This window comes from Bombus bifarius, unplaced genomic scaffold (genome assembly GCF_011952205.1).
Source record: "Bombus bifarius isolate JDL3187 unplaced genomic scaffold, Bbif_JDL3187 scf7180000007968, whole genome shotgun sequence".
In the NCBI taxonomy this organism is placed as follows: Eukaryota; Metazoa; Arthropoda; class Insecta; order Hymenoptera; family Apidae; genus Bombus; species Bombus bifarius.
In genome coordinates, this window is record NW_022884354.1 from 1478620 (window position 1) to 1493830 (window position 15211).

General features: G+C 45.4%; 1 protein-coding gene across 4 annotated transcripts in view; it reads left to right on the plus strand.

Annotated features, from left to right (window-relative positions):
* The window catches only part of LOC117210589, a 258899-nt gene that overhangs the window by 196168 nt on the left and 47520 nt on the right, over positions 1–15211 (plus strand). For all 4 annotated transcript variants that reach the window (XM_033453749.1, XM_033453757.1, XM_033453765.1 and 1 more), the window contains 3 exons: positions 7253–7391; positions 9502–9566; positions 14757–15008. In XM_033453749.1, the coding sequence (XP_033309640.1) occupies positions 7253–7391; positions 9502–9566; positions 14757–15008 (456 nt within the window). The remainder of the gene's footprint in view (positions 1–7252; positions 7392–9501; positions 9567–14756; positions 15009–15211) is intronic.

Here is a 15211-nt window from a genome sequence, read left to right on the forward strand (position 1 = left end):
TTTCTCGCAACTGAGAGAGTCGTTCTTGCCAAAAGTATTCGACACACGGGCAACATCAACGCTTATACACCTACGATAAGCGTTCTCCGAGGTGCGTTTACGTTTAGGGAAATTTACGCAAGACGAAATTCTTTCCGTAAATCGGCTTGTTGGAAACGGCACCCGCAGGACCCCGGCTCACGCCACTTTTCGTTCTGATAAGTGATATATATTAGGCCCGTGCACGGTTTATAGCCAAAGTTTCGGTCCTCCGTATCAACGCTATTCCCACTGGGAGATGATCCAGCTACTTAATCTCATCCAACCACATCCGTATTGGCAAATATTTCATTCGCTCGCTTTAAATCTTCATTTCCTGTTCTCTCCCACTGGTAGTAACTCATACGTGTTTTCCCAGGCGATTTTGTATTTCACCGTTGATCAAATTATTCGATGCTTCGCTATCTGGATCGAAACCGTTATTTCCATGTTTTTAGCTTCTCTTTAGTTTTTACAGGCAGAGAAATTGGCTTTCTTTTTAATTAATCTCGTTTTTAACGAACATTTGACACGAATCCAAAGTAACGGCTTACAAATGAAAGGAAACGCGGCACATAAAGATCTCTCGTAATTATTTCGGAACTACTCCGTGTCCTTCTATCTTAATGACGTAGGGAAACATAAAAAAGGTCGTCTTTCGCCATTTAATACCGACGATAAGAAGCGAGTAGTAATGTGACAGCGTATGTATCAAATAATTTATAATCGGCTCAATTCGTTCGCGTGACTGGCATTTAAACTCGTCACGCGCTCGACACGTGCTATTACGAACGATTAGGAACATGGTATCGAAAGGCGCGATTTATCTAGCCACCTACTCGACTGGTGTTACGACTTCGTGACACAGTTCGAATTTAGCGACTTTCGGTCGCGCGGAAAACACCGTACAACCTGCCACTCGCGCCCCTGCGATAATGTTAGACGTGAAAATTCACCGCGTCGTGCCACGAACAACGACCAGTATTTCCATTTCGCGATGGCATTTATACGAAAATTCACCTAATCGCGATATCAAGATTTATTAATTAATCGGTGTAATACGATTTGCGTTGTGTGCACGGTTAGCGCAAGCTTGTGCCGTGGTCCTGAAGTTGATCGAACGATAGCTGCGAAGCTCGAATTCCCTCGATAGCGAGGATATGAAATTTAACGCGAAACGAGAAGTGGAGCTGTTGGAATTAGAAAATTACTCGCGCCGTCTGTCGTTGCATGTTTCAAGAAACGTTCTTTCTTATCACAGCGAATATTCGAGTAATCGAAGTGTACACTGGCTCGATCGGATCTCACGCCACGGTTCGTTCGCCTCTCTTTTTTTTTTTTTTTCAGTTTAATAGCGGAGCGATTCCGGCGCGCGTGAAATTTCTGCCATTAGTTCGATTTCAATCCGAAGAGCTGAAAGCAGAGCCCCGTCATACCTTCTGCAAACGGGAATTCATCCGAGAGATTGTATACTATCTGTGCGATTCGATCTGCACTATTTAGATCTCTGTGCACCTCTCTCGTCGAATCCCTCTCGCGGGACGCGACAGGCCTCTATTGTAATCTCGAACTTACGAACTAACGATGTTGCCGCTGATGATTGTTTGCACGATGAAGCGCCGATAATACCGTGTCCGCCGTGATATTGAAAACAATTTATCGACGGAATGACGCGAGCCGTGTGTTCGCTTCTTCAAAGCGCCATTGTTCCCCGGCGGGCGAACGCAATCACGATCCGCAGATTTAGAAACCGGCGCTAGAGAATTCCAAGGTTTCCCCCTTTTTCTGTAAATTACGTTTCGATCGAACAATAGAATCTCGTATGTCTGAATTCTATTAAAATTCTTCCATGTAGCAAGCGAAAGGCGATTATGTCTCGTAGAGCAGATTCGAAATTAAATAAATATTCAATCTCTGCCAGCTTTCGAGCGGACCGATTTTACTTCTTCGTTCGCTCGACCTTTCGTCGATGCCGCGAGATCAAATTTATATCTGACGAGATATCATCGGCGAGCCTCTAATTTTCTAAAGAAATCAACGCTCGATACACGGAGAGAGAGAGAGCGAACGATCGATTTCTCCTGGTCGATAGTGGGATTGCGAGGGTGGCGTCTTTTTACGCGGCGTCAGCCAGTCGCGGTGAACCAGCGATTTTTCGCGAGGGTTTTCTACGAATCCGGAAAACGGGGCGGTGTTGGTCAAAGATTGATCGAGCGGCGGGAAGAAAAATGAGCGCACGCGGCCACGGAAGATCGCGTGTCGTCGTCTTAATCAAGAAATTTCGGGGCCGGCCACGTGACTCGAGCCCCGACGCGCCCTCTCCGTCGCTACAAGCAGGGTGTATTTTGTCGTGGGCCATTTCTGGGGTAAATTACAGCCACGCAGGAGTCGTTACGGCTGCTTGAATACCGGTGAAATGGATCGTGCCGGGGATAAAGAATGAAAAATTGCCGCTACCGTTATATCGCGTGTATTGTCCGACGGTTTTCTGAAAAAAAAAAAAAAAAAAACAGCCCACGGCAAAATAAACGGAAAATTCCATTTTTCGTTAACGCTCGCGCTACGTTACCGCCGTGATTAAAATCTGTCGTTTATTATCGCCGATTGATAGTTTATTCCCGTTTTATAAATGCTAATGTCGCGCCCTTCCTCTTCTTTCCATCGTAAAAAATATAAAAATATTTTACGATCGAAAACGGAGAAAGATTTTCTTTGTTCTTCCTCGGGAACGATACGAATCACAGCGAATCGTAAATCTCGTTTGATTTACGAGAATTTCGAACCTCACCGACGTTCGCAATTATACGCGAAAGCGAACCGAAGTTCTTTCACGGCAAATCTTCTATACCATCTTCTTTGCCGTATGTTTGACGAACGTGCATCGCTTTCGCGTTGCAACAAGACGACGCGATTTCAGGCAGCTCGCGTACTCGTCCTCCCGGCAATTAATTTTAATTGGCGTAACGTTCAACAAGAGGCGAAAGCAAAGCGACAAACGCCGTGGTAGACGGTAGATCCCAAGGGGGTCGTCCGTGCAATTTTTCTAATCATCGTCCTTATTACTCTTGTCGCTATTATCCTTATTATCATTGTCCAATTGGAGAACGCGGTCCATTTCCGGGGAGACGTACGGCCACCCGGGGATCGTTGTTCGTACGAAGAATGGGCTGGATACGCGCCGGTAAGGAGCTGGTCGTAGAGAAGTAACGACTCGTTCGTGAGAATAAACCTTGCGTAGTTTTGCGCATCTCGAATTCCCGAACACGTGCCCACGCTCGTTTCATTAACGGAAAATAAGGCCGCTGGATCTTCGCGGGTTCCTCTACCGTCCACTTGTTTCGTTCGACGTAAGTACGCTACTGACCGATATTTTTCTCGAATTTCGTTCAACTTTCAATCGAAACACGGAAGAGTTTCCAACGCCGAGGAATGTTTTGTCTAAAAGTCCTGTGCGTCGTTTAGTGGTGCAGCACCGAGTAGAAGATTCTACCAATCTCCTGTGTGATTTTGCATATATTTTTGGCGTTGTATTGGACGTTTTCTATGACTTTTTGACTTTTGTGAATCGTAGCTGGTGACGCGTCTTTTCATGTACGTACATTTTACGCTACACGTTAACGGGATTTTATCGTTACGCGTGAAATCGACGAAGAAAAGGATATTGCGAAATCTGTAAATATCGAGGAATGTTACAACGTTTAAATCTCGATTTCCAACCTATAGCCATTTCCACATTAGCCGACAACGAAATCTTGTAACCGAATCAGCCAATGCAGAAGATTGCTGATTGTAGTATTTCAATTTACCCGGTTCTAAATGTAGTACCAAGCCCCGTGGCTATCGCCTTTATTTGCTCGAGTCTCTTTTACGACGTGACTACCTCTTTTCATTCTGTCATTGGAAACGTTTTATAGCCGAGCAGACAACCTCGGCGGATAACATATTTGCGTACGAATAAATGCATGAACCTTAATTCCAACAAATTCGAATTGCACCAGCTGAATGACCAAAACCTCGTCCGAGTATATGTAGCATTGGCCGAAGGATCGAACCAGACCGGAAATAGAGAAGAAGCGAACAATCGGTGAAAAGGTGGAAGAAAATCGGCAGAAAAGAAGCGATTCGTCAGATCGGCACGGCTGAGTTTCGAGGGTGAAATCGATAGCAGGTGGTGGCGGTGAGTCCCTGGAGCGAATCCACTACCTCTACGCCCCTTTACCCCTTCATCCTCGCGTCTCACCGACGCCGGCCACCCTCGGGCATTTATTTATTTTCATGCGGTTCGAATGCCGCGGGTTGCCTCTCCTGCTTTTCGACGTGCCTGGAACAGAAAGGAGAAGAGAACATCGGGAGAAAGGGAGAGGGTGGATGGAGGGTGGATTTCGAGGGCGGAGAGGGTAAAGAGAGAGGAAGAGAGGGAAGGATGGCGAGCCACGCGCGATTCACGGCGGGCTCGTAAAATCCGCGGGCGAGACTCGAAATCCGTAATCACAGTTCGCACCAGCGCGGCGCAGCGGCCCAGTCGCGATGGAGAATCTCGCCCCTAGGGTAGAAGGGGCGAGACCGACCAGCTACCAGAGCATCGGAATGGAACGAGAGGGGAAAAAAAACGGTCGAATGTTTCGCGGTGGCTCTTTCCTACCCATCCTGTCGCGAAATCGAATCTCCTACGATCCCTTTCTCTCTCGTTCTCTATTTGCCGTGTTGCCGCGCCTCGCCGATACTGTTAGCGATAAGAACTTGGGATTGCACGTAAATGTCGGCAGCCAGCTTTTCGTTTTTCTTTACGGTTTAATTCTTTGGCCGAGGAAACGGTGACAGCCGAAGAAGTACGACACTTTGCGGTCGCTGAGTTACGGGCACACCATCGTTCTTTATTTAAGGGTGATAGTTAACTTCTTGAATGAGAAAACAGAGGATCCCCCGTTAACGAATGCGTCCGTTCCACCCCTCTTCCGGGAATTGAATTCAATTTTTCATGTGCACGAGCATTTCATACAGCGTTTCATATATCGAGGGGGAAATTGTTTTTCTTTCGCCAGAAGAAACACGATTTGACACTCTGTGGATGTAACGAAAGGCTGGAAGTGTGTTTTCCAAGGAACTCGGTGAAGGTGAAAAAACTTTGGAAAATGACAGGCGTCAATATCAGCGAGCGTCCCCTTCGAGATAAGTGTAACAGCGGGAACTCTTAAAACGCTTCCTTCGCGCTTTATTATTCTATCAAACCCTCCGGGGAAAGTGGCTGCTCTCCGGGGAGAATAAATTTTTTTATTCCACATTAAAAGCGGGCAGACATCTGTTCTATCGACCGAAGACGCGTCGCGAAACGTCCTATTAAGAGCAAAAAATGGCACACGGGTAGAAAAGAGGAAGGAAAGGAGAAAGAGAGAAGGGAACAACGATAGGAAGAGGCGTGTCGTCAAAGAAGAATCCAATTCGATTATTTTCTCTCCGATGTGACGCTGTTCGTTCCGAGCGTGCCAGGCTCGATCTTAACAGAGACGCGAAAACGATTGCCACAATTAGATGAATCAACATTCCGACACGCTGACGGGAGACGACAATAACAGCTTTTATTTACGAAGCTTTTACTTAAAGACACGACTGGAAAACGTCGCTTGTACCTCGCCTGTTACTTTCGTTCCGCGACCCTCCCTGGAATAATATTTTTCCCGCTCTCCCTCGTTCAGGCCCGGGAATGAGATTTAATTAACCCCTCATTAAGAATCGCGCAACGAAAAGCCCGTCTACGTTTTGTTTATTTACCCTGTCGTTTCCTTTTTACCATCACGGCAATTGCACCGTTGTGTTTCTGCTAGAGAGAGAGGAGAGAGAGAGAGAGAGAGAGAGAGAGAGCCAAAGCGAGGTTCAACGAGTAAGAAGGATTGACTTATTTATCAGTTGTCGAGACTTGTCTACTTTTTGCCAGACGTCATTCGGTCACGCGACACTGCTCTACAATCTCATTCTTTCTTTCTTATTGTTAGCCGCTTGAAGTAGCAAGTGGAACTATCGTATTATACCATGCGATTTACAAATTGCATTCGACTCTGGAATTACCAGGTGGAAATTGGAAATAGGATTACATACGTAGCTGCTATGCTTTCTATATGCGTTCTCTTCTTAGTATACGAAGGGGTGAACAGCACGATAAATCACACTTCTTGTCTGTCGTAGAATAGCGATTTTAAAATTGGATATGTTGCAACCAGTTTCGTGCCTATACGCCCCTTCTCCAACGATCGAACAATGTTAACTGTTTTTTCTTCGTTTGCGGGTATTCGTTTCAATTAAGTTGGACTAAAATAACAATTAAACTGATACTATCGATTTCTTCTAAGAGACATTATAAATTAACATGGATCGAACGAACTTCCCTGCCTCTTTTCCGTAGAAAAACTATGGCTATCGAGCTGTCAACGATATTTTACACGATTTTTACGCCATTCAGGCCATTGAGTCGGTTAATCTGTTTTCAAATATGGATCGTTTAAAGGTTGTTCGTAATGCAATTTAACGAATTAGAAGGAAAATCAATTGGAGTTAGCTTGACTCGAATAATTCTGTTACTTTTCCCTATAATGTTTTTGCCGTGTGGCCTTCCCCTATCGAGAATTATTCGACCAGCTGTAATCCAATAAACTAATTGCGCACTTAGGAGAACGAATCTGTCGGTCGAAGGAAAGAAAGCGATACGTCGCATTGTCGCAAAAATGGATCGCTTTCGCTGCGTGTGCACGGTCAGGTGTTCATCGAGGGGTTGGTCGCGCGGAGAGAAAGGAACGATGCACGAGGGACATCGCCGGGTTTCGATTATCGTCGATAACTCGGCTGGATGTATCCCTTCCGTGCTATGGCTGTAGTTTCCGGAAATTCGCTTCGCCCCTAGGATTATCCCGTCCGGGGAATACCCATCTCGGCGCCATGGTTATGCGCCCTTCCCGTTACCGCGCTCCGTTCAACCCTTACTTTCGTCGGCGTATCATCGCCGTCTCCACGGTTCTTGGCCCTTTTGTCTTCGAACATCGCCGCGATTTGTCTCATATTACTTTCACGAGAATATTACGTTGTCTCTTCTTCGTTCGGCGAGGAGAGCGTATCGCGTTCGACGGCGACGCGGCTTCGAACGAAGATTGCGTCCAGAAATGGACACGCCGCGATACGACATTTTTCGCAGATGGCGTCGACCGATCGAGTCTGTTCACGTGGATGTTTGCGATATTTGTTTCAGAATGCACGTTTCCACTGAAATGGGAAGGCACCTGGTTTCAAAGCGGAGTCAGACAGCCGATCGTGATCTCCAGGAATGAATTGTCCAGCAAGGGTAGGTGCCTGCACAACGAGGGCGACAAGTTTCTCCTGGTTGATCAGTGAGTACACACTCTGTTTTTCTTTGTATGTACCTTGTAAAACGTATTGGTTTCACGATATCTAAACTCTCTCGTGCAATAATTTCACGATTAATATTATTACACGATACATTAAGAACTTGGAGATTAATTAGTTGTAATCTTCTATCTTTCTAAATTGTTGCATTTTTATTAAAACATCCTTGTACTTCCTGTTCGATATTAATTTTTATAAAATAGTTCAATGGCCTCATTCACTCGAACAGCGTGTGCTACGATTAGGACGGATAGTCAAGCTTCTGTTCTAACTTATTTTTTATCTATAATTACATATTATTATAAAAATTTCATTATTAACGCTACTCTGCTTGCGCAATAACATCCTAGTGGTAGAAACGATAACGTTTCCTGGTATCGGATCACGTCAAAGGCAAATTCGGAACGCGGAAGGCCAATCATCCTCCGAATCTCGTCGAAAATCACGAAACGAAACGAAACGAAACGAAACGAAAAGTTAAATCCAGAAACGAAAGTTTCGTGGAATGTCAACTCGTTAGAAAGAGGCGACGCGACGCGACGTACAGATTCCAGGCAATACGATTGGAAGCGAGTTTCGCCCCCGAGTCAGAAGGGGATTAAAAGCGGTATTACCAGAGGGGGTTGCAGTTGTTTCTTCGCAAGAGAGGTACACGCGAGCGGAGGAAAGAGGGAACCGCGTCGATTCGCCGCGTAATGTTCGTGTCACACGAGCTGACCGAAGTTTTCGTAGAGATTTCTATCGGGTTCGCCTGCAAAGTGTCCGATCGATATAGCGTCGAGCGAGATAAAAAAAACGCGGAAATGGCACTGGCACTGAGGTATCGTGGTTTCCGGTTGATCCGGTGAAGTTTAAACGGCAATCGCGGTTTCATTTCGATTCGAGTACGAAGAGCACAGAGGAAAGACATGGAAGAGAAATATGATAAATACGTCTGAGATTTTCTGATTTTCATGTTACCTTATGACCAAGAAGTACCGTAGTATCTTTACACGACGTAGTTGAAAATGAAAGCGACTTGTTAGATTCAAGCGTACGAGTGTTTTAAGAATAGCTGACAAGTTGACCAAACTTTGTGAAGCTTTAGTAGAGGTACGAGCATTAGGACGAGCGATTTTTTAACATCATGATGAAACTTATGAGAGAGGAATGATTTTGGTAAAGATTAGTTGAGATAGAGATTGATCGACAACCTACTGGTATTACGCGCGACCCTAATTTCTTCGCGAAACTTCATAAACTTGCCATCTAATGTTAAAAGGCTTATATTTTTTGGGGCAGATCGGACAAATTGTTCCGCCTTTTAGCTATCTTATGTCAGAACACGTCGTTTCAACCAATAATTAAGATAAAAATCAGGAAATCAGGAAAACTTGTACTATCGTACTTTTGACCTAGATATCAAATTAAATGTTAGTTTTTTCCAAGATATAAAAAAGAAAAATTCTGTGGTACTTTATTCGTATGTATGGAACATACCTTTTTTGAAAGTAGGGGAATGGTTAACGACAGCGAAAGAAGTAAAACCTGTCGTAAAAGAGATAGTCCTGCAGGTATCGTAAGAGCAACCGCAAAAGTTGGAATCCTGAAGGAAATTTCTTTAATAAAAGTTACACGGCGCGGAAGAACGGTTATCGAATGAATTTTTCTAATCGAAGACAGTACGAAATAAAAACTTTTCCTATAGCTTACGCCGTTAAAAAGGGGCGCGGTTAATTTCCTATAAAAAGTTCTTGTTACGATACGCGATTACAGGAATCGGATTTTTCAGAAAACAGTACGCACACACGATAAAGAGATTTCGTTGGCCACGAGGTGCGCGTTAATTCGGTCGATCGTTCGGTTCGATCTCGCGAATTTCGAAGCTCGTCGAGGCGGTTCTCATTAAGATGGCCGAGTCCTCCGTTAATCTCGAGGATGAGTTCGCGTCGTCGCCTAACGAGAAACGAAAGAGAAAACAAGGAATAACGGGCGGTGGAAGGGGCGTGGGGAGGAAGAAAAGAATCGGGAATAGGGGAAAGCGTTCTAATTCCAGCGAGCGATATCGAATGAAAGGCTTGAATAAGAGAAAACCCCGTTTCCGTTCTGTTACAGAAAATCCTGCTACCGTTGCGTCGTCATTCACGAGAAGCACTCGAACGTTCTCCAGTACAAAGAAAGTAAGTACAATTCTCAAAGAACATTGGAAGATGCCATTCCCCTTTCTCCGTTTTCTTCGGTAGTGCTCCTCGTCCGGGGTCCTCCGCTGTCTTCTCCTCCTGGCCGTCGTTGTCTTCGTCCTCAGCGACCTCCTAATAGCCGTTGTTTCGCACGATCGATAACGATTTGCCCGGTGCCCCGGGCGAATCCATTCATTAATTAGAATGCCGATCGGTAATTAAAAGCTCGAAGATGACGAGAAGGTGGACAACGAAGGGGGTGAGAAGCGGATAGCAAGGCGTAGTTGCCGGAACAATTCTCGGGGAAGAACTTAACGACTTTCGTTCGTTGTGCAAACGGCGGAATGACGATAGGAACGAGAGAAACGACGACATAAGAGACGGAACGAAACACCGGGCCGATGGTTCTGCTAATTCCGAGCCGGGGCCGCTGAACCTCGTTTACGATGGAAAAGAAATCGAGAGCACTTTGCCGGATTCTATTGTGCAATCAGCCCTGTGTCTCGTTAATACACCGACAACCGAATGGATAGCGAAGTTTCTGCGACGTGATAATGGTTCTCGTTGCCGGATATTTATCGAGGATCGTTATGCAGATCGTTGCAGATTATTGCGCGACATCGGTTCCGCTGCTCGGGACCGAAACATGGCCTCCGCTGTGGGATAGCTCCGGTTCTCTGTCGCGTTTCCAACGCTTTGCTTTCCATTAACGCGACTGGTATCTCGTGGCTTGTGCGGTCTATTCGTCTAAGGCGTCTATGTTTCGCGTCGAGCCCAAGGTAAATGGGAAACCGAGGCAGAACCGAGAAAGGTTCCGAATGTCTTTGCTGGCTATCTTTACGCGTATTCGGATACCCTGAACTGAAGATTTCTCGACGTAAATTTATCATTTACGGGGATATATTTAAGCGAAGAGGATACTTGAAACTCGAGTGCTGCGAACTTTCAAATTTCTACTTTGTTCCGCGTAGATTTCGTGGACCGACCAGAAAGAATACACCAACGTCCTGTTGTTTGCGGACTCGAAGTGCTTGCAAAGTCGGTACACGCTCAAAATTTCGCGTGGTTACGAAGGATTTTCATGAAAGTCGTTGAATCTCGAACCAGTCAGGGTCCGCTTTGAAGCGGTGTGCTCGCTCGAAAGGCGCTTTTACCTAGGATCGCGCAACGAAGTTTCCTGATAATTCTATTCGCCCCAACGTAGCTCATAGACGATGGCAGCCTCTTTTTTTCAAACCCGCTAACGACACTTTGATCCTCCGACTGTGGTCGTAAGTGATGCGCTTCGCGGACAGGGGAAACGAGCCGGCCGGAGCGTTGGAGGGGCTCACGAGACCAGGGTAGTAAATATGGATCCGGATAAAAAATGGGTTAGGCGTGGATGAAAAGCGTGTGCACCGGCTCGCATAGGTACCGGCTCGTTCAAACGAGAAAACCTCAACCATTCGGCAATGGAGATGATTCTCGTTTAATTTATAATAATCCTTGATGGTTTGTCTTTGAATTTTTAATTTTCATGTGTTTTTACCTTGGCAAATATGTAAATGTTTCGGGTTGTCTCAATTTCCACTCGTTTTTTTTAAACAAACACGTTACGTTACTTGGATCAACGTTGCACGGATCTATGAATAATAAATCTAACGTTCGACGTATTTTATTCACCACAGAGATTCCTTTTCTGTTCTTTTTTTTTCTTTTTCACAAATTGCGAATTGTTTTAATAGGTTCATACGCTCGGAACAAGATCTGGAAAAGTTCGATAATCGCTATAGATCCCGTGGGAATTATTAACTTGTATTCTAACCGTAAGTTGACCGGGTTCACCAGCTTGTCCAAAGATTATGAATTCCTACAACTTCCTCCACCGAGATTCACCCATTCGAAAACTTGGATATTTTTCCACCCCTCTGAACGCTCGAACCTCTAACGCCGATCATTGTCAACGAGCGCAAAATACCGACTCGTGATTACCTGACTCCTAAAACGGATAAACGAATCTGAAACGACCTATATAGGGGCAAGCGAGACTCGAGAGAGAGAGAGAGAGAGAGAGAGAGAGAGAGAGAGACAACAATGCGAGACAGGTGGAGTTTGGCACTCGAGCCAACCCGAAGAGGAAAGAAGAGGGTGGATCCGTTATATACAGGTTAAAAAAGAAGAACACCGACCTCTGGGTACCGCCCCCCCTGCTGTTTCGCGTTCGCATTTTTCGACGATTTGTCAAAGTCCCTCGGGCCCCTCTTTCTCTCTCACTCTCGTCCACCCTCCGTCGCTCTCTTTTTTTTATCGGATTTTAATCTGCATAGTGTCACACCGGAGATACCGTTGCCTGCAGGCGCTGCATTCGGACCGACAACTGGCGGGAAAATGTGGGTCGTTTTGTGGAATAGAAAAGGAGAAAAATCAGGAAGAGAGTTAGACAACGGCAAGGTGAACCGAGGAAAAGGCACGTCACGCTTCGGGCAACTAAACGAATGGAAACTCAAAGTTTCTCGATCATTCTGATACATCCGAGAGGGGTGGCCACGACGTTCGCAACGAAATACGATTCTCGTGGCTGGTTCGTTATCGATCATTCGCTTATTTGCCCAGCTGCGGACGTTCTCCACAACTCGAAAAGTCTGATTACGTTTGTGGAATCTTGGGACGAAAGTAGGACGGATTACGGTGTGTCGGGAACAATATCTACCCCGAAGGAGTTCGCATGCGGTTTTGAAAACTCGAGCGATTGTTACTCCTTCCATTTCGACCTACCTCTCGATTCTAGAGAGCAGCGGTGAAGTTTTTGAAAGGAATATGACATCGTTCCGATAAAGAAAAAAAAAAAAAAAAAAAAAAAGAGAAGGTAAAGAAGAAGGATTCTACAAAGAACGTCGCCGGATTCGCCCTCCAGAACGCGGCCTATTTTCCTTCGGCTACCGTCCCCTGCCGTTCGTTAGAAAAATTAACTTTCCTGTCTCTTTCCTGTTCCGCCCCCGCTCATTAACTACACATACGCGACCGCCAAATAAAAACGCAAGTTGCTGCTGTTCGTCAGCGTTTGCTGGCAGCCGGTTCGTCGGAAAGTTTAAGAGACGGAATTACCGCCAGCGGCTTTAAATTTAATTGACCGCGTGCGCGACCGGATAAAGAAGAATCCAGACTTTGACTTATTCGCCGGACGAAACACGAGATTGCGCCTTTTGCCGCCTTATAATTCTCGAATTATATCGCTCGCGTATGACCGATTCGATTAAAATCCTGTTAATCTGCAAATCTGGAGAAAACTTTATCGACCGAGCATTTTTCGATAGGCGAACTCTCAGCGAAGGTAGGGAAATTGGACAGAAGGGAGAGGCTGATCGAATTCATTTTAATTTCGCTAACGCCACCCTCTTCCGCGATACTCACTCTCTTCGTTCGGGTTTGTCATTCGTGACTGACGAAAATAAAGCGCGACTAATTAATCAGTGGGACATACTTTCGGAAGGGCAAATTAATTATGTCGAAACGACGGTTGGACGCAATTTCGTGGGGCGCGTGGAGCGACGCAGCGGGGTTGGCAGAGGGAGTCGGTCCTAATAACGAATAAATGACAATGAAAATTTGAAAAGCCGGGCTGGCCGGGCCGAGCACACGAACAAAAGGATGATACGAAGCCAACATTCACGCGAGAATAAATAAATAAATGAGCCAACGGGAAAAATAGCGAGGGAAACTTGGAAACGGGGGAAGGACACGGCATTGCACTTTTTCCATTTCCACGCTTTGAAAATTACATCTGTCTACCTTCTTCCCATCAACTTGCCTTCCTTTCTTCTTTCTTCTTCGCTCTTTTCGTTTCCTATCCCCTTTTCTCGACGATAGTTCGCACAGCCGTTCGTGTAAATAAATGTTCCTTTGTTCGAATAATTTTTCTCGCGCACCAGTAGAAGCTTCGTCGCGTCACGTATACGCGCGAAAGGATGCTCGAAATTCTTTTCGCTAAATTTCCGGTTATCGTAAAGTAAACGGAAAACAAACGGACGAAATAGCCGAAAGTCGCTATTCGAATCACGTTGATAGAAACTTACGATGTGACTGTTGAAAATACAATCCGATGCCGTCATAAACTACCGTAAAGACGAAACGCGAGCGGATTCGAAGATAAACGACGTGAAAGCCAGGAGAGAAGACGCTGAAACGATTTGATGATTTTTAACCCTCGCGGATAATTTTTGCCAAGGAAAAGCTTTCCCTACACCATTGCCCGTTTCGCTTCCTCGATGAACGTGTGCCATGTTACGCATGGCCGATCGAAACAACTGATTCGCGCTCGGTGAATAACAAAGTGTCTGGTACGACTGTCCGAGAGAAACAGATTTATTATCTAAACGTTGTCAGAGGAAAAAAAGGCGGTGGCCGTTCTACTTTTCTCAAACTACGGCAACACCTGCGCGTGGAAAAGTTGTCCGAGTCGCAACGCCCAGCGTCTCGCCACTTTTCCAGCCGAAGAGAAAGAAATCGCGGAGAATATCCTTGGTTAAAGTTACTACCGCCTATGAACTTCCTACTCGAGAAGATTCGTCATCGTCTGCTTACCTCGTGCACCTCCCGCGCCATTTGCCCTTCCCACGAGGCCCGACTTCCTGTCAACCTCGGCCTGTACATGGAAAAAACTTATAGCTGTTCGACGAAAGTTAATGCATCCTAGTGTGCGTGTGTCACATTCGTGTGCCACGGTAAGACGTTGCTTCGAATCGTTGCGCAACTGCACGAACGATAATTTATAGATAGTTACGAATTGCACGACAAGACGTGGCTCCTTAGTCAGAGTATACGATACCGGAATGCCGGAGAATACGAATGACAAAATATTTCTGGAAGGAATAACTCTGTATTTGCAAGAAAACCTAACTTGACGTCCATCTCCTTTTTCAAGCTGAATTACTTATATCAACGTAATGTAAAACCGTGTGCGTAAGAGTTTATAAATGCTCCTCGCTGTCTATTATTATTCATTCGGATAATGAGTGTTCGTGTATAGATAAGTCGATTCAATAGGCAGGAATACGATTAATCGGTCACTAATCGACGATGTAAGTGCAATTTCGAAATAAGCGATAGGATCGAAAATTCTTCGTGAATACTATTACTTTCCTACGTGAACGTGGATGAATCTAGCTCCCTAATACTAGATTGAAATTGAAACGTTCCCATCGATTGTTTCAGCTTACTGTCACAGCAGAAATTCATTGTCATCACTGTGCTCATACATCACGGGAGATGCCCTGCTCTATTCGATGTTCCGGGAGGAGGCTACACCTGTGCCGTGTCCTTTTCGAGGACCCATGACCTTCTCCTATAACCGCGGTCACGGAACTTGCTCGGTACCCGTCAGCAACGTCGACACCTGCACCGACGATAGTAGATTGTTGTTCAGATACCAGGCGTGTCCCGATATATCTGCTTCCGAGAGCGCAGGTGAGCATTTTTTCATAAGATTTCTCTATCTTAAAATACCTCGTTTCGCTCGTTTGCCTATTTATATTATTAATCATTATTATTGTACTTTATTTATGGGCCGATGCACAGTATATGTAAGAAAAGGAAAACGCGCGAGGAAGCGAAAAATACGCAAATCGTACCGGGTTTCTATTTGATATTAAAAACAATATGTGGAAGTA